The 26002-nt window shown below is 38.0% G+C and overlaps 3 protein-coding genes across 3 annotated transcripts in view; all 3 read left to right on the top strand.

Moving 5' to 3' along the window:
• Nucleotides 1-742, top strand: part of igsf21a (immunoglobin superfamily, member 21a) — a 91728-nt gene extending 90986 nt beyond the window's left edge. Inside the window, exon 8 of the mRNA XM_015039818.1 lies at nucleotides 578-742. Coding sequence (XP_014895304.1) covers nucleotides 578-654 — 77 coding nt within the window. The 3' untranslated portion in view covers nucleotides 655-742. The remainder of the gene's footprint in view (nucleotides 1-577) is intronic.
• Nucleotides 743-1092: 350 nt separating this feature from the next.
• On the top strand, nucleotides 1093-7768 carry klhdc7a (kelch domain containing 7A). Its single transcript, XM_015039817.1, has one exon. It carries the CDS (start codon nucleotides 4694-4696, stop codon nucleotides 6935-6937), a length of 2244 nt encoding a protein of 747 aa, XP_014895303.1. The 5' UTR covers nucleotides 1093-4693; the 3' UTR covers nucleotides 6938-7768.
• An 8632-nt stretch (nucleotides 7769-16400) lies between these two features.
• LOC106951996 (short-chain dehydrogenase/reductase 3) lies at nucleotides 16401-24986 on the top strand. The gene is made up of 6 exons (XM_015039816.1): nucleotides 16401-17144; nucleotides 20897-21040; nucleotides 21158-21277; nucleotides 21690-21928; nucleotides 22036-22161; nucleotides 22287-24986. Exons 1-6 carry the CDS (start codon nucleotides 16950-16952, stop codon nucleotides 22369-22371), a joined length of 909 nt encoding a protein of 302 aa, XP_014895302.1. The 5' UTR covers nucleotides 16401-16949; the 3' UTR covers nucleotides 22372-24986.
• Nucleotides 24987-26002: the final 1016 nt, after the last annotated feature.

Below are 26002 nucleotides of genomic sequence, written 5' to 3'. Positions count from 1 at the left end.
ATTTAGTCTTCACCTTACATCTGGAGCTCAGGTTAAAATTACTGTGTTTTTCCAGATCTAAAATAATTTTTTCTCTAAAAGTTGTTTCATCATAAAACAACAGGGCAGAAAAGTGTTGATGGGAAAAATTTAAAGAGGAAATGCAAATACTGTAAGTGTGTCAGCAGTATCAGGATATGATATGCTGTCATTTTAACATGAAAAGTATAGACATCACTTTTAAAATGGCTTGAATTTGCTGCTCTTTGTTGCTCCTGCATACTCCACTGCAGTCGATTAATGGACATGCACTTAATAAAGTGCTGAGCTACTCTGGCTTCTGATAATTATTAAGAGGAATGTGGCAGATCATATTATTATAGACAAAAAAAATAATTCAAGAACTGCTTTTCAGAGTTTAGCTAAATAGTCAAGGGGAAAATCATGGAAACTTACAAACTATAGAGTTCTAGGATGTCTTAAATTACATTCTCTTAATTAATCTTGTTGCATTTGAATGTCATGAACATGAGCTGTTATAAATCAAGAGGAAATCAATGTCTGATTCATGTTGGGGTTTTTCTTTCCTTTTTTGCAGATGAAGCCACTCGCACAGAAAAGCGTGGACTGACGTGGCTTGCACTTGTTCTCACAGTTACAGTGGGACTGACGTGAAACTGCTTCTTCAAGACACTCTCCCTCACAAATATAGACACACATTTTGCCCATACAAAACACAACATCTGAATATGCACACAGAAAACAAACATACATACAGTTCAAAGACCTTCCACAATCCTGCAAGCCTACTCCAGTCATCAACAGACCCTCTTGTCATCTGTCAAACAAGAATCAGTGCCACCACGTGATGGTACTTTGTTTTATAACAAAATTATATTCAAGATAATATAAAAAGAACAACGTGATGAACTTCACAGTTACCACCTCCTATATAGTTCCATCCTATTACTTTTTTTTTGTTCCTTGTCCCAAGTCTGCCTGTTGATTAAAAAAAAAATCTGATGATTTAAAACAGAAGAAAAAAAAGCATTTGGATTTTATTTTCATGAGTCACAATATTATTGGTGTTTTGTGAAATGTGGACAAATGGAACTGGCTTTGACTGCACCATCCTATCAACCACTCCCATCTGTTACATGTCCTGGAATGGACCAGATTAGCAACAAGCTGAAAAATGATGGGAGAACAGACCTCCAGATGCTCCGAGGGAACTTTCATATATATATATATATATATATATATATATATATATATATATATATATATATATATATATATATATATATATATATATATATATACTTTTTCTTTCTGATGGCTTGGAATGTACATGAAGATTTAAATGCATTGAGAAATCTGGAGAAATCTCTTTTTTGAGTGTATTTTGTGTACTACAGTGTAAATACTGAAAAATAATTAAAGAAGTTATATGGGTGACGGTGAGGAATGGGTGCTGAGATTGTTGGAGTTTATGCTTCTCCACCTTTGTTTGTACTTCATTCAACTTTCAGATATAATTCTTGATTGAGAGGAAGGAAAGAACATTATTTCTGTTTGTCACTTAGGCTTTTTATAAGAATTTGTCTGTTCTTCTAAGGACAGAGAAAAAAAACAAACAAAAAAAAACATTTGTCTGCTGTTTTGGGGTTGTGGTGCATGTGACTTTTGAAGATTCTTTCTCCTTTTCATGTGTTGCAACTGACAGCACCGCAGCTCTTTGTCACTAGCCTGTAACCCAGCTATTTACTTGTGACCTACATTGTGTAAAATGCGTAACTCTTCCCCAGACATTACCAGTACAAGTAGGATCATTTTAGCCGCCATTCCAGGGAGGAGCTCACAAGAGGCAGCTTGTGTAAACAGGGTTGTTGCATTTGTTTCATTTCACCTGTATTAAAATGGAGAGATGATAAAACTCACAAGCCTTGGCTTTACTTACCGTTGAGCAAGAGTTTGACATTTTTCTGATACACATGTTGCATTCTATACTTGAAAGGTTACAGAAATTGCTGATGTCCTGTTAATAATCCTACAAAATTAGGCCATGCAAATGCATTGTTTTCATTTTTGCTTTTCATAGGGGAAAAAAAAAATCTATGGAAATTTTTTTTCCATAGTTTTAGAACTGATCTGATGTTTTACTGTATGAAATTCTCATATGTTTTCTTTATGCTTTGCAGGTCATAGATGACTAATGAATCGCTTAGTGAGACAGATCTTTTTGTTTGTCATATTTTCAAAGTTCAGTACTGCTGTTACCTGTGTAGCTCAGGTAACAGGCAGTTTTAAATTGGGGGGGTATTATATGAAATTGATGTTTTTTAGCTTTGTATCATGCTACAATGTTATTCCCCCATTGGAAGCATAATTATGTCATACATATTTATGGATCTTTGAATGTCCTGTGTTGGCCATTCAGGGATTCTTGCTCATACAAAGTGGCGCCTATTTCTTCATGACTCCTCTGTGGAGCTGAAATCTCCGGCCAAACTTCCTCCTCAGAGATCACCCCTCCCCCACGCCTTCCCCACAGAGTTCCACTAGACTAGCAGCAGCAATTAGCAAACACCTGGTGGTGAGTCTGCTGAGCTCATCATACAAACTACGTCTCAGTCCAACTCTCTTAAGGACAGTTGCAAGTGGCGCAGTGACGGAGAATTGCTGTGAAGACTTACTGAAGGTGGAGTGTCAGAAAGATAGGGGGCTTCAGACACACAGGCCAAATATCAAGATGTCAAATTTCTTTGAAGTTATTTTTCATATAAAGAGCTTTTTTTATATATAAATACTGAAGGTAATTTTGGTTCAAGCAATAAAATGTGGAAAATACAAAATGCTGCCCCTTTAGAGCTTTGATTAGTTTTCTTGTTTATTAGTAACAAGTTCACAGTGGATCCTGGTCCATCCACTGTAAACTATTATTGGTTTGTAATTATGTTCAGTATGCAATTTTCTGCATTTTTCTTTACATTTATGACTCACTTCACGCTGAAGAAGGAAGGAGAAGCGGCTCAATTTCTAAATGCATTAGAATATGCAAATCATCTTGATCCTACATGGTCATGTTGAATCATTTTAAAAGTGCATTCTTTTAAAATGAATAATGTGGTTAATCACATTTTTTGATTATGTTTGAAATTTCTCAGTTATATCTAGCCTAGCATAGATAAACCTAAACTGAGCAGACATTTTTAAATATATGACTTTATTATCGTTTCTGAAAAATAGGAAGAAAGATGCTCTGTTTAATCACCTAGCCACTGTTTACTGGTGTAGTCAGGGACAGATGGAAACTGTGTAAACCTTAAGCCACAGGGTTTTGTCATTATTTGTTTTTCTCAAACTGGTTTGTCAGTAAAGCCATGGAAAAACAACACTCGGCCACTAACTAGGCCAGGGTACTGCTTCCAAGTTATACTGACCTGCGTAAAAACACCAATTAAAATGCATCTTGTGCTTTCTTTCCTCATGTTGCCATAAACTGATCAACCATAGCAGATGGTGAAAATAAGAAGTGCAAGTGTCTCAACACAAAAAGTCTATAGATTTCAATCACACTCTTGTTTTTCTACCTGGAGCAACAGTGAGCATAAGAAGCTGCTTTCATGGCCCATTTGTGAATTATTCAGAAGTCAACCATGCTCGCAGAATCTAGTTTCTTTTTTTTTGTCATCAGGCTTGACTATCAGATGACCACAGAACCTTTGCAGCTGACAGGACACCTGACACACCCTCTGAAAGAGTCCAGCGTAACGTATCTTTATAATGCTTCACAAAGGGCTGGTGAAATAAAAAAAAACTGTTTTGTTCCTGATTGTAGGCTTGCTCTAGTATGTTATCAGCAACAATAATGACAGCCTCACAGTGGAGAGTGGCATGTTTCACGTATGACAGAAATACATGTTTGCATCCAGTGGGAATAAATGGCACTGTCAGTTTTCACAATGGAAAATCTTCTGATTGTGTTTTTCATGGCCACCTGACAGTTCTGTTTTTGTATTGCCGTTTATCTTTTTTGTGGCCTACCTTTCTTTCTTTGGGCTTATTTCCAGAAATAGTAATTTAGGAGACTTTGCAGGCACAAGGACGAACCTTTGCTCTTTGTTATAGCTATGCAAACAGATGTATCCTGGTTATTAACCATTTGCTAGATGCACCCATCATACCTCTCCACCCCTTATTCAAACTAGACTTTGCTACTGCAGCTCTAAACAAAGTAGGAAGTTAAAGAAATGTTATCCATGATTATGTATTTGATACATTTTTCAGCAAATTGTAAGCCAGTCCACTCCTTGACATGTTTGATTTGCTGCAGCATGGACACAAAAAACGTTTTTGTTTTTTAAAGGTATCATTGATCTGAATATGTAGATGGCATTTAAATGGTTTTAAGAAAAACAAGAGTGAGTCAGCAAGCCAAATATTTGGATACTCTGTGGATAGTAAAAGAAACTGCACCTGACTCGCTACAGGTGGTGTATGAAAGTGCCCCGCCTCTCCAGAGCAAGGGATGCAAATAGCTACTCTAAAGCTATCATTTTACACTTGATCCTTTGGGCAAAGAGGCGTAGTCATTGGATCACAGCAGCTCTTTTACAATGGAAACCAGACAGCTTCATGCAGCTGAGGCATTTAGACAATAGCTGAAAGGTTCATTCAACCAACGTTTGCTGTCTTATTTTTTTTTCCAGCTATGCCTATTGCAGACCTTCTCGGAGTCCAGTTCGACATGCAGCTGCTGGTGAAACTTTGTTTCTCTGCTGCTGCAGTGCTGCTGGTTTCTTGGGCCTTCAGATTCTACAGATCCAGAGACGTGAGGAAAATTAAACCCTGTGGCAAAGAAAACAGAGAGACAGAAAATTCTGCCAGCCACGACTACAAGAGGACACAGCCGCATCTCTGTTTTCAAGACAAGGACGATGATGCCAAGCAAGACTTAGCGACTAATGACTTGGAATCCAATAGCACCAAGGGAATACTTAATAAATCTCATTCACACCAAGTTGAAAAGAGTAAGAGTGTATTTAGTCATTTAAATAATGATCAAAATAAATACACAGAGAAGGAGAAGCTTCATCAGGACCAACCAACTGTTTGCCCAAATAATATTTCAATTGGATCTACTTTGAAGATACATGATCCAACAAATTATGGGATGGCAGCTATTACTGGACGTCGCTCTCCTTGCCGTTTAGAGAAGCTAGATGGTGGAGTGGGTGTGAGCAGAGAGTTAAGACAGGACTTGGAGCACCAGGGGGTCTACTCCAGCTTCCTCTCTAAGGCGGAGATCAAAGTAGAAGATGCCAAAGTAGTACTGGAAGGATCAGGAGGCAAGACTGTGAGTGGAAAAATATATGACTATTATGTTGAATCTTCCTCTCACTCAATAACAGATTCAAAAATGTTGCTTGCCCAGTATGAGCGGAACACTGTATCGAAGAAGAAATATGGAACAGAGGACACCAGCTTCATTGATGCTCCTGTAAGTCCCATCGTTATGCGTGATTTGGTTTTTCCACAAAGTGCTGTAGTGGAAGACTCCTTGCAAGGACGCCTGAGGCACCCTGAAAGGCCTTCACTCCTACGCAAGGAGAGCTATATGTCTGCAGCAGAACAGTCTGAACCTTCCATCCACTTTCAGATTTCAACAAACTTAAGCCCAGTGACTCACCATGGGGCCTCAGCAGATAATGAGACCATCTATCTTCAAAAATCAACAGATAAAGTACATAATGTGAAGGAAGCAACTGATGTAGAGACTATCGGAGGTGGTTCATTCTCGGGTCTTCCAGCAGAAATATTCCTAAGCACAGATCTCGAAATTTTGAAAAGTAAACTTAATCTTGGAAACTGTTTAGAGATACTTCATCTTGCCAAGAAAAAGGGGCAAAAATCCGTTCAGCAAGCAGCCCTGGAGGTCATGTCAGACAACTACCTACAGGTGCTTCGGGACCCCAACCTTTATGGACGACTAATGGCTGATGAGCGGGAACAAATTTGGAAGCAGAGAATGAGAGCGAGAAGGTTTGTCATAGTTGCAGATATGGATCCTCAAGACTGTTTCAGAAACACAGCAGCACAGAGAGCAACATCAGAACAGAGGAGCACATCCAGTGCAATGTACTTTTATGATGACTACAAAGATGTCTGGCATTCTCTTTGCCCGATCCCACCGGAGGTCATTTCTAAAGCCTGTGCTATGTGCACAATGGATAACTACTTATTTGTGGCAGTAGGTTGTCAAGGCAGTGACAGAGAAATGACACCCTCAAAGAGAGTGTTTTGCTACAATCCTTTGACATCCATTTGGAAAGAGATCAGTTCTATGAATGAAGCCAGGCCCCGCTGCAAACTGGCAGCACTGGATGGCTACATCTATGCCATCGGAGGGGAGTGTCTCTCCTCTGTGGAGCGCTATGACCCTCGACAGGACAGATGGACATTTGTGGCTCCACTGCCTAACGATACCTTTGCTGTTGCACATCATGTGACTGTGTGCAGTGGAGAGCTCTTTGTTTCTGGGGGTACTCTTAGATATATTTTACTTCGCTACAACCCCAAAACCAACACCTGGAGGCCAAGTCTCATTGTAGGCAGCAAAGATAGATCTATAGATATGGTTGCTGTGGGAAGATTTCTCTACAGATTTGACATTAACCCATTGTTGGGAGTCAGTGTGTTCCGCTACCATACGGTCGCACGGCTTTGGTATGAGTGCAGCGCCAAGCGAATGCTGCACTGCCCGGCCTTCCAGTGTGTCGCAATGGATGGCACAGTTTACTGTCTCAGCCGACACTTCACCATGAGATTTGACGCCGATGAGATCTCTCCTGCTTTTGCAGATGAGGAGCTGAGTGTCCTCTCTGAAGCAAAGGGCTTACTCTTCCCCTTTATCCTTTCACTACCTGATAAGAATCCTCGACAGACAAGTGTGTAAAAAGGACTAAGCTTTTTTTGCTGATAAGATTTGATAGTAACTGAGTACTTGTACGAGAGTTATTACATCAGGGTAATAACTGACTTTATTGTCTTACAAAAAAATATCACCACAAACTGGTAAGCCATTTATTTGAAACATTATTACTATACTCTCTTCATGAAACCACAGCACATCAGTTTAATAAACAACTTTATTTTGTTTTTTGGACTACAAAGATTTGTTGTTTGCTATGTTCTGTCCTTGGCAGTAGATATAAAAGATTAGACTTTTAATGATAGTTAAATTACTATTTGCTTAGATTTACACAGGAATTGCTGCCATGTTAATTGTTTGCTGCTTTGATTTGCCACTTCTTCCTCCCATTCTGGTAGTTTAATGCCATCCCAGATGCCTAACCTCTTTTCAGTAAAAGGTAATTCATAAAAACAATCTAGAGTAAATTAGTTATTCAAATTTGAACACTCAGAGTCTGTGCAATAAACTGATAATTTACCTCTGTGCTCATCTGTGTGAGTCATGAGTATAGCTTATGCAGTGGTCTGGATACAATGCTATTATCTAAAGCTGCTCTTTAAGGAAATGACAGATTGTAAATGGGTATGCCATGAGAATGAATGGTTAGCTTCCAAAACATTTGTCACATTTTAATCTCTGCAGCATTTACATTCTTGCAGGTATTTGTTAACACTTTAATAATTCTTCTTTCATGACAAAAAAAAATGCTTTATCAACTCATTGAGTGGAATCATTTTCTTGTAACAGTCAGACATATTTACCCTGTAATCTATTTTTATAAACTTCAAATAAAAATACAAATGTATCTCTCACTGTTCATGAACCCACTGTTATTGATTGTCAGCAAGAAACCTCTCGATTTTTGTTTTTCTTGAAACAGGTGACGGAAAGATAAGTATAATCTAAACAATGTATTGTAAACATTATTAACATGTACTGAAATTTATTTTGGAATGAATTTTCTCACAATACAAACTGAAGCTGCACACCTTAAAGATATAGAGTGATATGCCGCTATAGCGCCATCATGTGGTTCAGAAAGCTAACAATAGTCTACTTCCATGAATGCGGTTGAAGACTTACCATAACACAAGGACATAAGGCTCTTGGGACACTTAGGGAGTGGTGCAGTAGTACGACTAACCAGATTACACAGGAAGAAACAAACCTGATCAGGAAAGCAGCAGGAAGTGAGGCTTTAGAGGCCTTAGAGGCTTCTGATTTACCTCATTACTACATCAGATCAATTTTGAACAGTTATTTTGTATTTGTCTTTTTTAATAACTTCCATAGATCTGGTATGATTTAGATATCAGAGATGTAATTTATTTATTCAGTTGTCCTTTTTTCTTCCTGCATTATGAACACTTATGCACTTAATCGACAAACATCTTCACAGAAATATATATATAAAAAACAACTTTTTATTGTTTTAAATTCCTAAGCTGTCTTTTCAGTTAAGAATGTTGCAGTTTTAATAATGAAAATATGACCTAAAATTCCAAACCACTTCAAACATAAAAACAATGGAAAAAAATCTTCAACCATATTCTTCTGCCAATTTTGTTTTGTCATCACATCTTGAGTAAAACAATAATCTGAAACCTGTAAATATGGATTCTCTCTCAGATTTAGATCATTGTTGTTATTGACACCATATTCATTGTCAATAACGGGCACCAAGTGACTTTTGTATCCTGACCTGTAAGTGGTCACTGATGGAAGTTGTGATTTCTGCTTTTCCTTATAGTCATCCATCGACTACATTGGGGCTGAGTTGATTGAAAACACTGTAAAAAGAACAGAAATAAAACTGTCATGTTACAGCAGTCAGTGATTACACACCTGACTGAATTGGAGCAATAAAATACATCTGGGACACTCTGGTTTTAAATATCAATGAACAGAGTTTAATTTATTTTGTCAATGCCATAAAAGAGATGGCTACTGATGCTGATACTTCACAGCATGCTTCATGTGTATAATCTCTACATCACAACCTTATTTGCATATTAAATTGTCGCCTTATCAGGAATTGGCTTGTTCAACCTCCCAGACTGAAAGGTGGTGCTGGGATTCTAGGGTTGTAGTGTTGGAAAAGAACTATCGATTTTATGTGCATAGAACTGCTCATAGTCTGTTGCCAAATAAAGTGAGGGCAATGAAGAGTGGTGGTCAAACACAATCCTTTACAGCAGTCCATGGATAACAATATAAACAAGCGTTGCACACAGCCTCATGCGATTAAGTTATGCAGGGCATGACCTATTCTTTTTCAATGCTCTTCAAAAGGCTTACCATGTGACACGAGCAAATTGCTCTAACTAGCCTCTAAGTGCCTTTTAGGACTGATGATTTTACAGATTTTTCATGACTGCTGAGTCTTAACAGAAACTTGCATTCACAAGGAGTTTTATCACAGCCCTTTATCTTGGCCATCAATATTATGCAAAAGTCTACAATTTATAGAAGAAAACCCTGACTCACACAGTTGTGACAGGCATTCAATTGATGTTAATACCCTGAATGAGCAGTTAAGGGCTGACCTCAGCTCTCAGCAGGGCAGATCTTCTCTCAAAGACGTCTGGCTTAAAGTCCCAGTGGGGCCTGTAGTCTACACGGCTGGTGCTGTTAGCTATCTTTGGCTCCCGAGTGAACTATGTCAGAAGGAATAAACAGACACAGACGGCAAAGAGGAATGAGGGAAAGGGGATATACAGAGGCTTGAGCAATGAGCCTAGCTCCAAGATCAGCAAAGCTCACATTTCACTATCGACCCACTCTGTTGCACAGTATTCTTTAAGTCATTTTGCCTCCTAAGTTCTGAACCAGGAGTCGATAACTGATCCTCTAGTCGATACAATCAGTCTTCAGTTTGAGTCAGTCCCATTAAGATGCTGAGCTGATGTTAGATCAACCAAGCCTTAATAACTTTGCAATTTATCTTAATATTAGCTGAGGTTCTAAAACAAACAATGCTACTGCAACCAGGCCATAGCAATTAGAATTCAGGATTAAACAATAATCTGTATTTTCTGATAAAAGAGAATGTGATAGACTGACATACAATATTGAACTACTGCAGTGAATTAAAGTATGTAGGTCAATAATACCATCATCTTAGCTGAAGTTTTCCTTCAGTCCAGTTGCCCGTCAGCACTCGACTTTTATATCTCAGTTCTATTCTCCATCCGATTTGGGTCCATTTATCCTTTTCAATATTCTTTTGGTCCATACTTTACCCACTGTCAAATCTGCAGCATTTTCTGAGCAAGGCTGGCAAAAGACATCATGTAGTCACCTGATCCCTTAGTGGAGGAAACAAACTAAAGCTTGGTTGCCATGGACACAGCAAACACTAAAAATAAGATAAGCTGGGTTTACTGTTTGCAAATGGGAGATGTCTTACGTGTTAACATTAAAGACATACATACTTTTGGGTTGAGTTATGACATTTATCTTTCAGTAGTATTTTTTTCCAGTTCCACATTCTTCAGGGCAATGTCTTGTGATGGGAAATATTAGATTACAATATTTCCCATTGTGTCATAAAATTTGGAACAAGATAGAAAATATAATGAAATGTCGGTATGTATATATATATATATATATATATATATATATATATATATATATATATATATATATATACACACACACACACACACACACACACACACCGGAAAAGAAAAGGTGTGATCGGCCCGATTAAAAACATTAACATTTTGGAAACCATTCATTGCATGTTTTCAGATGGCCACAGGAGCAGTGGGTTTTAGAATGATTGCACCATCTGTCTGTAAGTAAGCAATGGTAAAATATCATGACTCTAAACAGCTTTCCTTGTGTTACACCCTATAACATCTTCTGGGGCTGCAATGCTTCAATTTTCATAGCATGGCCTAAACTCAGTGGGTGTGTGATTCCTTCTGAGCACTTCTCAGCAAACATACAAGTCTCCAGGTTGTGCTGAAAATAGAATGCCATTCAGCCATAAAACAATATGGCCACAGCACGATTTTACTAGTATAAGGGCAGTTTGAAATCTGCCATCTGTAGGAACTGGGTAGATTAGGAGCTGAGTGCAGGGGAATGACAGATGTCTGCCCTCTCTCCTTGCCAGCTTTTGGCAAAGCACGGCAGCCAGGGTAGCCCCTCTGCTGTCCTCTCTGACTGCAACTCTGTTAGAGTCCAGACTAAACTCTGTCACAGTCACAGACAGGAAATGACATGTTCCAGACCTATAGTCGTTCAGCAGGATCCCTGTGATCAGGGGCTAATTGGTGGCTAAGAGGTGTAAAAGAAGAGACAGAAATAGAGAGAGAGAGAGAGAGGGGGAGAGAGAGAGAGAGAGATGTGATTAAGTTTCAGTGACTCTGCAGGGGAATTGGGAAATTTACCTTTAGTGAAAGCATGCAAAATGACTTTGCTTGAATATTTTAAAGTGAAAGATTTGCGTGTCATGGCTATTTCACATCAAATTTTTACATTGAGATTTAGAATTGTACTGTATTTATATTTTGTTTTTACACATTGAAAAAAAATCATGTAGAAAATAAAGACATAGTTGTATGGGATTTATTGATTATATACCAAAAGATTTTGTCACAATTTGTTCAGATAAGGAGGGTCCAATTAACAAATTATCATAGACCATGCCAGGGTTTTTTATTGTTACTTTTATCCTTTTCATATTATGCCTACATTTTAATTCAAGTAGTAATTCAGGGTGATTTTCCATGCAAATTATTTGTGATTTTAAAATAAACTTTTGCATTGCCAACAACAAAAAACTAAATCCTGATCTTTTTTAAATAAATTATGTGAATTGTTTTTCTGTATGACAGATAAATAACTTGAATAGTTAGACAGAGAACCATATGTAGGTTAGTGTAGCCTCCCCACTCTATTATTTCAGTCCAGTTAAGTTTGAATTACTTTAGCTATTGTTATTATTTTTCTGGAGAATCCTTTTGAATTAATCTATTAATCTAATTTAGTAGTTTAATTTTGTTTAAAGCTACATACTTTTCATGTAAGAGAACATATGAATGCTTTTGTCCTTGAATAAATTAACTGAACATCTATTCTGCACAATCCCCACAAACTGCCATCGCCGTACATTAGAGGTTTTCTCAAGCTATGATACACAGTAGCAGATTCATCTGGTGCCTTCACACCAGCCCTAGTGAATTGAAAAATTGGTTTATTTGGAGAGGCTTGAATGAATAATTGAACTTGGTTGTTGATCAAAGAAGCTAATTTTGTTCTACCTAAAACTATAGTTCTCAGCTCACTTCAGTAGAACATATGCAGAATACAACCATGGGTATTGTGGTTAAAAACAACCAAAACCGACGTAGGTGTTTGTTCTGGCTTGCTGAGACAAAAGCTCTGATAGAAATATGGTCAGACAAAAATATGTCACAGCTGCTGGTAACCCACTCACAAGGCCAATGAAGTTACAGTGAAGGTGAAAGGCATCACAAACAAAATGCATATTTACGTGAAATGATTAGAGGATGTGCCAGTTCAGAAGAAATTAATTTCTCATTGATATAAAGAAGTAGTGAATTTTCTTGGCATTCTCAGCAACATCAAAGATGAGAAGCAGAACATGTCATTCAAAATGTCTGGCTTATTTAAGACACTGAATTGTGAAAGGAAAATGTAGATATCCCAAAAGAACTGAATTGTTAATTGGACCAGGAATAAAGACACAATAGGTGTTAAAATAACTTTACCTTGCAACAGGCGCAACACGAGGTCTTTACTCTGTGGGAATATGTGCCAAACAAGTCAAATACACACATCTTAAACTATTGTTATAGCTGACCTGATGACCTATGCCCAAACAATGTTGGATCCAAACATGTCAGCAGAGAAACCACAGATCTACAACAAAAGGTTGAAACAGTTAAAACAAACAAGAAAAAGAATGTTCTTGATGGGTAAAGTCAAACTGAAGGTTATTCTCTCTGAGAGACCGTGTTTAGTATGACAACATCAAAGAAGGGAAATACACGACTTTGTGTCTCTGAGCAGCTCTGGTAGACGTGATTTCTTATCTAAAATTTCTCTCATCTCGGTTTTATCAGCTGCTGTAGGACAAAGAAAGGACAGCAGCACAGCATAAAAAAGTTGGATTAAAAGAAGTCTTAGATCTAGTTTTAAAAATAAAAACAATATTTTTATTCACGTAAAAAAAAAACATGGCAGAAACACAATGAGCACAGTTCCAATCATGCTGATGCTGACCACAATTGCCATGCCAACAAACAAACCCCGTACCATGTGCAGCTTACCACTATTTGAAGCCCCACGAGGAATGTCTGAATTCATCAGCTCAGAGTACACGAGTCCAATTACAAGAGGGATGAGGGCTGCAGCAAGAGCAGCAAAGCCAATTATTAAAATTGTCGAGCCAATGTCCATAGTGTAGCTGGTCTGCTAGGCTGAAGGTAAGTCATTAGGAGAAAATGTTTTATCTACCTGCTTTGAGTCTCTTTTCTCCTTCCCACATCTGCATACAATATATTCTGACCTTTGTTTCAAAACTGAAAATCTTTAGCTGCCTGATGCACAGCAAAAATTATTTGATCCTTCAATATATGTCATGGCTGTGTAATAAAACTACATATGGGTTGTTCAAATAAATCCCTTATATTTAAAGTTGAATATTGCACAGAAACATTTCAGTTCTGTCTTGTTTAAGAAAACCGGGTATAGTTGAGTTCCAGCGGAAAAATTTTCAGACATATCCAGAAAAGTTTTAGCCTGTTTTTTTTTTAATCCTCTTGATGCCACGACAAACCCATTTATTTCAAACTGCTTTTGCCGCAGGGCGCCTTCTTACTCTGTGTATTTGGAAGAAAACATTCTGAGGCTTCCCCAAGAAGGCTGTCTGGAAACGCTTATATCTGAACTTTCACTGCTAATCTGTAGATGGCAGTGATAGCTTGGGTATAAATGTGCAGCAACTACTGAGATAACTCATATACTCATCTTTTGCAATATGTCTAAAAAAAAAAACACATACTGTGGTATGAACAGAATTATGTCATGTAATGTCCTGTAATTGAAATTGGATCATTTGAAAACATACGACTTTAGACGAGAATATTTAATAAAGCAATTACATTTCTGAACATTTCAGAAATTTCCAAAGTAAGGACAGCATCTGGACATGGGTTGTTCCAGAGTTTGCAGCAAAGCCCTCAGAGTCCCTCTGCTTCCCTTAAGTAGTTCAGTCTAACACAAAGCAACCATTGTGAGGTTGCTCTTTAAAACCAGTTGCTGAAAAAGCCTTCAGTGACTCCTGGTAAAAATCACAGTGTCAAGGCCAAACATCACAGACTGGAATTTTGTCTGAGGTCCATTAATTCATATGGATTTTTATAAGCTATGCATAGGTTTTTTTAAAAAAGTAAGACCGACAGCTCTGTAAGAGTGAGTGTGACCTATATACTAAATTTCACACTTATCAGAAAGGAGTAACCAACTTCAAAAATACTGGTGCAACAAATTAGGCTTACACAGCAAGCTAGCACTATGGTTGCATAAGCAGGTAGCTATATATAGAGAAAAAAATGTCTGCATTTGTTAATAAAAATTTGAAGTGTGGTGTGTAGATTGGTCTCAAAAATATTCCTCCCCATTGCAGTATTTTTTTCCCGATGTTTCAAATGAGTTGAATATTGAACAATGTAACCTTGAGTAAATACAGTATAATTTTTCAAATGATAATTTTATGTATTAGGGAACAAAACTGTCCAAACTAACCTAATATGTGCAAATACATTAATAACCCAATCTAAATAAAATCAAGAGCAATTAAGAAGCAAATTCACTGACATTTATCCATTTGGAAAATGTTACAAGACATTTCTGATTATTTGAGGCTCAAGTGAACCATCAAATTGGCCACAAATGGAGAAAGCATGGAACAGTGGTGAACCTTCCTGGCAGTGGCTGGTACACTAATTTACTCCAATAACACATCAACAGCTCACCCAGGGCAGCCACAAAAATGTACAAGACTTTAAAAACAAGATTTCTAGATTGTGAAACTTTAGTCCGTTTTTCTTTGCAACAACTAATTGTAAAGGCATCTGTGAACAGCTATTTTCATGTCTATGTAAGCCATTTTATAATTTGGATGTAGGTCTGGACTTTAATTAGTTCATTCTCACTCAAATAGGCATTCATCTAAACCACTTCAGTAAGATTCTGGCATGTTCTTGCTAGAGGGTGAATCGACACGTCAGTGTTAGTCTTTTGTAGTCTCTCAGGTTTTCTTGCAGGGCTGTCCTGTATTTAGCTCCTCCATACTCTGGGGAAGAAACTCTTCCCCAGAGTATGGTACTGCTATCACCATGTGTCACCACAAGGATGTTGTGGTCAGAGTCATGTGCAATGTTACAAATAGGATTCTGCACATGTGCAGATGTCTTAGATTGTCTTCTTTTGGCTTTCTGGTGGCCACTTGTCCATGAATGTCAGATTAGTGGAGTTAATGACAAATAGCTGAATTTTCACAGATTCCATGGGATCATTTCTTACTTCTCAAATTGTTATCCACTTCTGCCTCTCAGTTGGTAAGCCATATCTTTTTTAGGTTAGCAGTTGTGACAATATACTCCTTCTATTTTTAGATGATGGAATGAACAAGTACTCTGTCAGATGTTCAAAGCCTGGGTAGTAGTTTTAAAACCTAGCTCTGATTTACATCTGTTCACGATACAATGCTTGATCTTTGCTTATGTTCTCTGTCTATTTTTCTTTTTTTCTGGCCATCAAAGAACATATGTAATTATACTGAGATCAAGTATCACGCAAGAGGGTTTTAATCACTCATTAGCAGACTTCTGGAGGGAGATTGTGGCACAGGAATTCGTCAAAGGATTCCAAATCAAAAACGGGATGGGGAAATGGGGTTTTATTTATTGTTATTTATTTATTTATTTATTTATTTTTAAACAAGTATTTTCCCTCCACTTCACAGATTCACAGATTTACATAAGGGAGCCGTAAAAAAAAAAGCCCTCACTGCTTTCTCATGGCTATGGTTGTTTGCACGTCACTGATCCACTATTTGCTCGCTTAATTGTTAAGCGTAATTAATTGTGGGCAGTTGGTTGATTTATGGTGTAATTGCCCAGCTACTTTTCGGACATTGTCTAAAACTCCCTCAAACCTTTTCACCCAGCAAATCCTAAGTGATTTTTGTATTGTCTTACTGCTGTTGAGCGATTGCAACACTACTGTTATTCTGTTACTTATGCAATGAGGTTAAATTCAGGTCAACGGGATTACGAAGTTAAATTTTCCCAAAGCAGTCTGAGCACCCACCTGGGACGCGCAGGGGGTTACCGCTGGAGGGGGGAGCTGGACCACAGATTGAGAACCAGCGCTGCTGCAGACACATAAAGGGGGTGGGGAAGATGCCAGTACGCAACCAGTCAGGGCAGACGGGCACTGGAGCAAAATATTCATCCACACTTAACATGTCAATCAGGATTAATACCCCTACAATCCGCCCCTCTAGGTTCACCAGGACTTTCCACAAGTGAAAATAGCTCAAAGTCTAGGAAGAGGGGGTAATATATAAAGCAGGACAGGACAGGAACACAACACCAAAGACCGCGGCGGTTTCAGTAGCGCACAACAACACACTGCGTCGCTTGGATTTGTCTTTCACGCTTCTGCGTCTCACTCGGTGGCTGACAAGCAAAGATGAGTGATTACTCAGACTTTTCAAGAGCCTGATGCCCTTCGAGGATGTCAAAGCGCTCAAAACAAACGCACTTCTGCGTTTCATTATTTAACATCCCGCGTCCGATTTGCTCATGAAAAACTTTCTGAGGCTGTAGATAAAAAAAAATATATATATATAGACATATATATTTGCAGATATCTCCCGCGGCGCACTGTTAGGAGGACATCAGAGCTAGTCAGCGCATTACTTGTCTGCTGTCTGTGGCCACTTTCCGAGATGGAGCTGAAAAGCGCATTTCGTATGCTTTTCTTCCCGATCCAAATGTTCTATCACATAGTCCGGGCAAGTTTGTTGTCGCTGTTGCCAAGCAGCAAGAAGGACTTAAGTAAGGAGGTGGTATTGATCACTGGTGGAGGTCGAGGGATTGGACGTCACCTGGCCAAGGAGTTCGCCAAGCAAGGAGCCAAAAAGGTAAAGTAATTAGACAACATAATGCGTACATTTTGTCATACTGTTTTTTTTTATTTTTAATTATTATCATTATTTTTGCAAGGTGGAGTTGGGGAATGGCTTGTGCGCAAAAGTTCTGCATAACTCCGTGAGCTATTCACAGCCATGACAAATCAGTGACCTATTATACTTTTATTTTTTTCTATTTGTGAAATTTAATCTGCTGGAAAATCGACCAGCATATCCACAGTACAAGTTCATTCTGTTTTGAAAGCCACAATAGAGTTGTTTTCATGCATTGCATTGGGAAGTGGGATGTCTTATAGAGTAAATGCAAACTAAGATGAACCTTACAGAGGGAAAAATGCATTATTGAAGCAGTTCCTGCAGATTAGAAAATGGCTTTGTAAGCATTTCTAATTTTTCTCTTGTGAGTAAATACTTCGTACAAGCCTGGAACACGGGGAGACCATGAGAGATGCTTTAGAACAGTCCAATTTCAAAGTACAGTAATTTCCTATCCCGAGAGAGGAGGTCAACTTTGTCAGGGTCATGTTTATTATAAATTTATGTTTTTCAGTAGTAATGAAGCCCATTTTTGCCATCTCAACCAAAAACTCCTATCCTCTGTCAGTCTTAACCAAGAGCTTCTGCTTGGATCTGAAATGCTTTGCTGACTGCTTTATGCTAAGGATAACAATCCACCAGTGGTTTGTCTACTAATCTTGAAGATGAACATTGCACAGCCAAGTGCTTGAAAATTACTGTTGTCTCTTTAATACGGTTGTGTTAATGGAGGAGCTCTTTTTGATCACCTTGTATGGTCGCCTTCATTACACATGGGTTAAAAATGTTGTAATTTCAACCCACATTGAGCAGACCAATTGAAAGTTGATGACTGTAATCATCTGTATATGTGTGACACAGGCACTGCAGCTCAAATGATCTTTTGAAACACAATTTTGCCAGCTTGAAAACATTGCTGAAAGTTCGCTGAAACATTAACTGTTTTCCTGCTTCTTTTGATGCCACATCCTAGGGGAATGAGCAAGAAGAAACCAGTTGATTTAAAAAGCATTACTTTGCAGCTGCACAACAAAGGATGTCACTATGCTTTTCAGCACCTCATTGTTGACTGTTATCAAGGTGTGAGGGCTTTGAAAGCAACACCTTTGGTAATGCCTGTAACAATTGCTCTGTGGATAAAGAGATGCTAGAAGGAAATAGGTGGGCAATTATGGATATGGCTGACCTATGTGAACTTTGCATTCACCCCAGTTTCACCCCCATTGTGACTGGAAGTCAAAATTCCCTGATTTGCTTTTGCTCAGATATTTGTTTGATGTAGGCTAAGATGACTATAACTAAGAATTTACCAAGATGAAGAGGGGTAAATTCAACTGTGAACAAGTTGACATATGTCGCATGTTTTGCAAAGGGAAACTCGTGTTTGCAAAGAAAGTATGTAGTCAAAGTTTCAAGAAAGTCAAAGCACAGACAAATTTAAAAAGTACATTTCTTCAAATATCCTTTTTGAAACCAACGTTACAAAGAAAAGTAGTTGTCAACAACACAAGTAAACCTTCACGTGGAAGGTGAACCAAAGCAATACACAGACAACAGGTCTGTGTGGTTGTGCTTGTGTTGTGCTTGAGGCGGGAAGCACACCACTCCCAGCTGGGTATTGCCCTGCAACTGACCTTGCTGTCTCTGCAGTAATTAGACAGCGGCAGGCGACTGCCTCCTGAACTCCTGCTGCCCCCTCTGTGTGCCGCCTCTCTGCTGGCTCATACAATGGGTGTGAAAAGGAGGGTTCATACCCACCCATACATTGAGACTTGGGAGATAAAGTATCATTGTAATTCAGCTGAAGCAACTCAGTACACAGAGAGTTGTGCCTCAGTCTGTATCGAGTGACATGCTCTATCTCTGTCAAGAATTTATTTCAAGCTCTACCACATTAATTTGTTGATTAGAGGGCTTTTACTTGATTCGTGTGTTGACATTATGTCTTGTTAGGCATGCCTTGTTGGAGAAATCAACACTTTATCACCAAAGAACACTGCCTTTGCAAGAACAATTAAAAACAGTTTTCTATCCGGATAACAATTTGGCCAATGTGTGCTTGCTCTGATTGTCCTGTGTGCTTTGATGGGTGATAAACTGATAAATTAAATAATGTTTTAACAGGAGAACACGGCTTTAAGTGCAGAGTTTTAATGAGAACTGTCAACTTTATTTGTCTTGCTCAAATCCTATTAAGAGCTTTAAATTATTTATCAAGACCTGTCTTCCTTCAGTGATTACTTAAATGGCCTTGCAAATGAAGCAAACAAACAAAACCCCAATCAAACGAGAGCTGTTTTCAGAAGGAGGCAAACTCCTGATTGCCAACAGTTCTGATAAGGAATTGAAGAGAACATTGAAGATCTGTGGTGCCCCAAAACTATATTGCTTAAATATTTGTTTATGATAATCTACCATGTTCATCATTAACCAGAACACTACCAAAGAGAATCATAATGTGAAAAGACTGGATCTGAAGATCTTCCATTGTTTTCTGACAACACTATATTTGGTTCCGTTCCAGTTGAATTTATTTATTCAGCACTAATTCACAACAAATGCCATCTCAGGGTACTTTACAAGGCATTTAAATCCCATATACATATAGAACTATATGATCAGTTATCCAATCATATGGAATTATTAAAACTTAATTACATACTTTCCAGTTCAATCATAGTTATAATGCAAATCTTTCCATTTCAAATACAATGCCAGTTGGCACAACGATAACTAAGACACCTTAATTGATTGTATAGAGTCACTGACTTTGATTCGCCTCTACAAATAGTAGACCTCCAAATTGTGCAGTCATATATTTAGAACACCGACGCTGTAAAAAAAAAATCCAGTTTCTGCACAATTGTCAGATATAACTTCTGTAATGACATATTTCAGAGTAATATCTCAAAGTCAATGTAAATTCCTGCATACCAACTGACTAAGTGGGTGTTTACAAATAAACATTGGCAAAATAATATGAGATTCCAGGCTGAACATTGGGCCAAGAAGCAGCCTTGCTGTCCACACGCTTCCTGACTTAAATATGCAAGATCACTTTACTGTGGATATTTTTGCCCAGTGCTATCCTCACAGTCATGGGCAACCAGCCAAAGCCTGCACTGACATCCTCAGCTCTTCACACACACATTGTCTTCGGACTCCCTTACCAGCAATGACAAGGCTCATCTGCCCAACAAGCTGTGTAATCTCTTTGAGAATTTGTATTTGAGAGATGAGGATGGCTGACCCCGTGATTTCATTACCTTTCCCTGACCCCAAAGACTGACAGATCTAATTGCCCAATCACTGAGTCCCCCCTCCTTCCCATCCCCATCCAGCCCCAAGTTCCCTGCTCAAATGACCAGCGTTCATTTAGTGTACGGGTGGATGAAGAGACAGTTCATTCACAGCAACCTCGAAGCCTTTAATCTTTTACGAAGACTATTTGTTTGAGTAAAAATGGCCTCTTTGTTCTGTCAATGAAAAGAGCAACATGTCTTATTGCCAAAAAGTTGCATAAAAGATGCCATGTTCAGTCAAAGACTGACTATAGCAAATAAAGAATAAGTAAATCCCTTTTCTACCCTCTCACATAATATACAGTACACATAAGAGTGCACTTAATTAGTTTGTGTTGTGCTCAGTTTCTTTGCAGAACCTCTCTTTATTTGTCTCTAACCTTTAAAAATCTTGTTGCTTATCAGGTGATCCTTTGGGGCAGAACAGAGAAGTGTTTAAAAGAGACAGTTGAAGAAATCTCCCTCTCTGGATCAGAATGCTGTTACTTTGTATGTGATGTGGCCAATCGGGACGAAGTGTACAAACAAGCCAAGGTGGTGAGAGAAAAGGTAAACTGTCCTAGGTGTTGTGAAGCTACAAGCAGAGGCAATTCCATCTACCTTTAAAACATCTTCTTGCTTTCCATTTTAATGTCCGCAGTATCTTGTGCTTTTTTTTTGTCCAAGGTTGGAGATGTTACGATATTAGTGAACAATGCAGCTGTCGTGCATGGTAAAAGTCTGATGGACAGCGATGACGATGCTCTTCTAAAAACTCAACATATCAACACCTTGGGACAGTTCTGGGTAAGCATTTCACAAGTCGAAGCAGAGACTGTTTGCCTGCAGAATTAGGGGAATTCCTTCTGGTGGATTATCCTTACTTTTATGTTTTGATTATAGTATGAAAGTGTATGCAGAAGGCACCCCAGACATGTCAGTCAATACTGCTGTTATGGCAGGTTAAGTGAAGAATTTCCAAATTGCCTCTCAGTCTCTGACACATCGGAGGGGTTTAGAAACTCTCGACATTTTTTTCTGTATTAAGATCAAAGGACCTTGTCATAAGGAGACATAAATGGAATTATCAGCTAAATGTAATGGGAAATATAATATGTAATGACACTGCAGACAGTTTCTCATGTTGGTTCTGTTCTTCATTCCCCTTCCTGCATTTGTCTTCTTTCCTTCTTTCTCTCTTTTCATGTTAATGCTTTAGACAACAAAAGCTTTCCTGCCTCGAATGCTGGAACTACAACACGGCCACGTAGTGTGCATTAACTCCATCCTGTCCCAGTCCCCAATCCCTGGGGCCATAGACTATTGCACCTCTAAAGCCTCATCACTGGCCTTCATGGAGAGCTTGACACTTGGCCTATTGGACTGTCCTGGTGTCGGCTGCACCACTGTGCTTCCTTTCCACACCAATACAGAGATGTTTCGGGGTATGAGAGTCAGGTTGGTAGACACTCGAAGCTCTGAATCTATATAACTAGATAAAAAACATAATTTATTTAATAAGATTGCTCCATTTATCTCCAAATCTTAAATGTATTCTTTTTTAGGTTTCCTCAGCTCTTTCCACCACTTAAACCTGAAGTAGTTGCCCAGAAGACTGTTGATGCTGTCAGAACCGACAAGGTCTTCCTTTACTTGCCCTGGACAATGCACGCCCTTGTTATACTTAAAAGGTAAAACAAATTCTCTTTTCATATTTTCTGTCCCTTCCATTTGATCTGGGCTTTTTAAAAACATTTTCACCTTAAGTCATGCCTTTTATTGAACACTTTGTCCCTCGTCTCTCCAAACTCTCCAGCTTCATGCCGCAAGTTGCCCTTGAGGAAATCCATAGGTTCTCTGGGAGTTATACCTGCATGAATACATTCAAAGGAAGGACATAAATCTGGATTGTACACATCTCGAGAGACTTTTGTGTTGAAATAAAGGGAATATGGACCTTAAAGCAATCAAAGGTGGAGGATTTCTTTTGAAATCGAAGATGAACACTTAAGGAACATAAAAAGTTGCTGCTTCTGCATGTAGAAGTAAGCGGTAAACTACATGAAGCACCTCCCTGTGTGTACATGTATAAAGCAGAATCCATGCATCTGTACAAGCTGTTATTCTGGGAAGGTTTTTGTGACACATTTACTATTTTTACAATTTTTAAATCCTTTTTAATGGGTGTTAAGGAAAACAAAGTAATAAAACTGAGTTTTAGAAATAAGATGTCTTTTATGTTTAAAATGAAAACACCAAGTATCCACACAGTATTATGTGACTGGGTTGTGATTCTCAAAGTGTGATAGGAGTTGAATTTATTCTGAGCACAAGGCAGTGTCAAAGATGTCAAAAACATAACACATTCTCTTGGGAGCTGCATGAGGCGTTTGTTTGGTCTCAGCTTTCAGAAAACACTGTAGGTATGCAAGGTAATGTAATTCTCAATGAAAAATAATGAACCCAAATCAGATCAGTTTGGCCCTCCACATGTGGGTAAAATGGTTTTGCACAAAATTCAATTAATATGGACAGGCAGTGAGACCGCTGAAGTTATTGCTCCCAGCAGTTATCATGAGGCTTTTATTATTCAACAAAAAGAAATTTTATTTATTTAAGGGGAAGATGATAATATATCAAATTCGATTTAACCAGTTTGACTCGTACCCAGACAATGTTAAGATGTCTGGAAAAATGGTACATTTGTGTTTGCAGATCAAACAAACCCCCAGAGGCAGATATAATAGAAGAATGGAACAATGTGGGTTCTCTTTAGCATACAAATCTGAGCACATTCAAATACTGTAATTCAAAACACGTGGAAAGAAGAATAACACAATAGATAAGATTTGACTAAATTCACAATTACCTTTTTAATCAATGTGTCTTTTTTTCACCCTGAAGAATAAAATTCGGAGTTGAGCTTGGAAGATCAATCAACACCTTTTAGTCTTAAGAAAGTTAAACAGATCCTGCATGTTCTATAAATCCGCAAGGATCTTGGAATTAAACATTGCATTGACTCACAAGTGCCTTAAACCACGTTTGAGTAAATGACCATTGATTTTATCTAAAGAGGCTGTGAAATACGGAGCCGGTAAACAAGTTAACTCCAGCCTGGTAGATGAATACTTTGACATTTTGGTAAACGTGCTGATTAACTTCCATGCCTAAGGTTATAAGTGAATATCAATACTGCTCTCATGTTTCTCCCATAACTGAGAAGCTAATTAGCTCACTGTAGCATTGTGGAGGCGGGGGGGGGGTCTGTGCTAACCTGGCTTTTTCCAGAGGGAAATAATCTGCCTACTGAAAGTGATATTGATTACTTTATCTAAATCTTAGCAAGATAGTGTGAGAAGCCCACTGTATCTTCCTACTTTCTTAATTAATTTGCATTGAGGGCAAAATACCATCTCAAGCACTTCACTGTGTTCTGCCAGACAGGCTTAGGGGAAGGCTCAGAGATAATAAGTTGTATTTATTTTCTGTTCTCTCAACATTTCATGTCACTCATTTTAGTCAGCTTTGCATTTACTGCAAACTAAATTTTAAGTGTGGCAGCATAAAAGTAGCTATCACCATTTGTTTTTGATTTGTTTACACTGAAGGTATTTTCATAGTCGATGTAAAATGGAGTCAAGTTTCCTGTCTTTAGTTACACCAACACCCAAATGGGAAAGCTATTTAAATTAATGAGCATCATTACGTTTTATGCTTTCCATTCTCTTTTACATCAGAACTAAAACAAAGTAAATCTGACTTTGTTAATATTTGATGAGATGATTATAAGATATTCTTTACTAAGGTTTATCACAGAGAAAACAAGCTGTATTAAGAGTAAGCTGCACCTTTTTTAATTAATTTTGTTGAGCTCAGTTTTTTTTTAAACTGAAAGACTTTTCCTGCCATCTTCATAACTTATTCTTAAATAAAACACAAACTACCAAAAACTAAACACCATATGACAATAAATCTACTAGATGTTATGTAAATTACATATATGCATCATATCTCTAAGAACTACTGGCATGAGTTTTGTTATAACAAAGTTCGTTACCAAACATATTTATAGACTTTTCACATTTTGCTGCATTGCAACCAGAAACTACAGTATATTTTTGGGGAATTATGTGATGAGCCGACACAAAATAATGCATAATTCTGTAGCAATTATGCACTATTTTGAAATGTTGGGCAAAGTATTAAGCTTCCTTGCATCAATAGGTTTTACATCCTCTGTTTGCCATTTACAGGCGGAAGTCTTTTCAGATATGTTTCTACTTGCTTTGCCCAGGTATAGAGAGACACTTTTTCCATTCGTCTTTGAAAAACAACTCAAGCTTAGTCAAATTGGATGCAATCGTGAAATTTAGTTTGTTTTCCTTCATATTACCAATCAAATTGGTAATATCTGGACTTTGACCAGACCATTATAACATTTTAAATCGCTTCAGTCTAACCATTCCATTGTCACCCTGGAAACATGATTAAAGTCATCCTCTTGGAATGTGAAGCTCTGTCCCAACCCTAAGCCTTTTGCAACCTTTGACAGGTTTTCTTTTTAGATTGTCCTGTGCTTTTCTCCCTCCTTCTTCATATCAACTCTGATCAGATTCTCTGTGCCACTGAAAGGAAGCATCTCCACAGCATGTCACTGTCACCATGTTTCATGGTGTTTGTACTTTGTCCCACACTGGGACTTACATTTAGGGCAAGATGCTTTATGCTGATGTCATTTTTCTGCTAAATGACTTGTGGTTTGTGGCAAACTGAAGATGGAACTTCTTCTGGATTTTCAACAATTGAGCAATCTTACCTCTCATGAGTCCAGATTGAGTGTATGACTACTCATCCTGTCAGTAGGTTCCTCTACAGGAGCTACGGATGCTAACCATTTGCAGTTCAAGTGGTTAGCATTACTTGGCTGGTTTGGAGCTTTTGTATTTTCGGATACTGGATTAAAGATTGCTTTGTTTACATGATTAAAACTTGAGATATTTATTTGATAACCTAATGCTGCTTTAAACTCATCCTTAACTCTATCCATATCCTGTTTAGTGTGTTCCTTTGGTCTTCATGATGCTGTTTGTTCATTAATATCCTCAACTAACCTCCAAGGCCAGCACAGCTGTACTTGTACTGATATTGAATCACACAAAGATTTATCTGTTGACTAACTAGTTGACGTCTGCAAGTAATGCATTGCCCAGGATTTGTATTCATAAAAAAATATGGAATGATGTCACTTTCCTTCATCTTCAAAGTTTTGCATTTACAATTTTCTTGGTCTGTTTAAAGACCCAACAAAAACATATGTAAGCTCGAGGTTGTAATGTGACAAAATGTGAAAAATAAATAAATAAATAAATAAATAAATAAATAAATAATTCTAAAAAGTACTGCAATTATATCAACAATAGATGGAATTAAAATACTAAAATGTTGCTTAGGTTATCATAAAGATTGCAAGGAAGTTTTCTTTTCACTAATTAGTATGTTCAGATTTTTGTTCTTCTTTGACTGACATTC

The sequence above is a fragment of the Poecilia latipinna genome, unplaced genomic scaffold, assembly GCF_001443285.1.
Source record: "Poecilia latipinna isolate Pla-1442-1.1 unplaced genomic scaffold, P_latipinna-1.0 Scaffold487, whole genome shotgun sequence".
Taxonomy (NCBI): domain Eukaryota; kingdom Metazoa; phylum Chordata; class Actinopteri; order Cyprinodontiformes; family Poeciliidae; genus Poecilia; species Poecilia latipinna.
The sequence above is the reverse complement of the archived record's forward strand: the minus strand, read 5'-3'. Positions and strand labels throughout refer to the sequence as shown.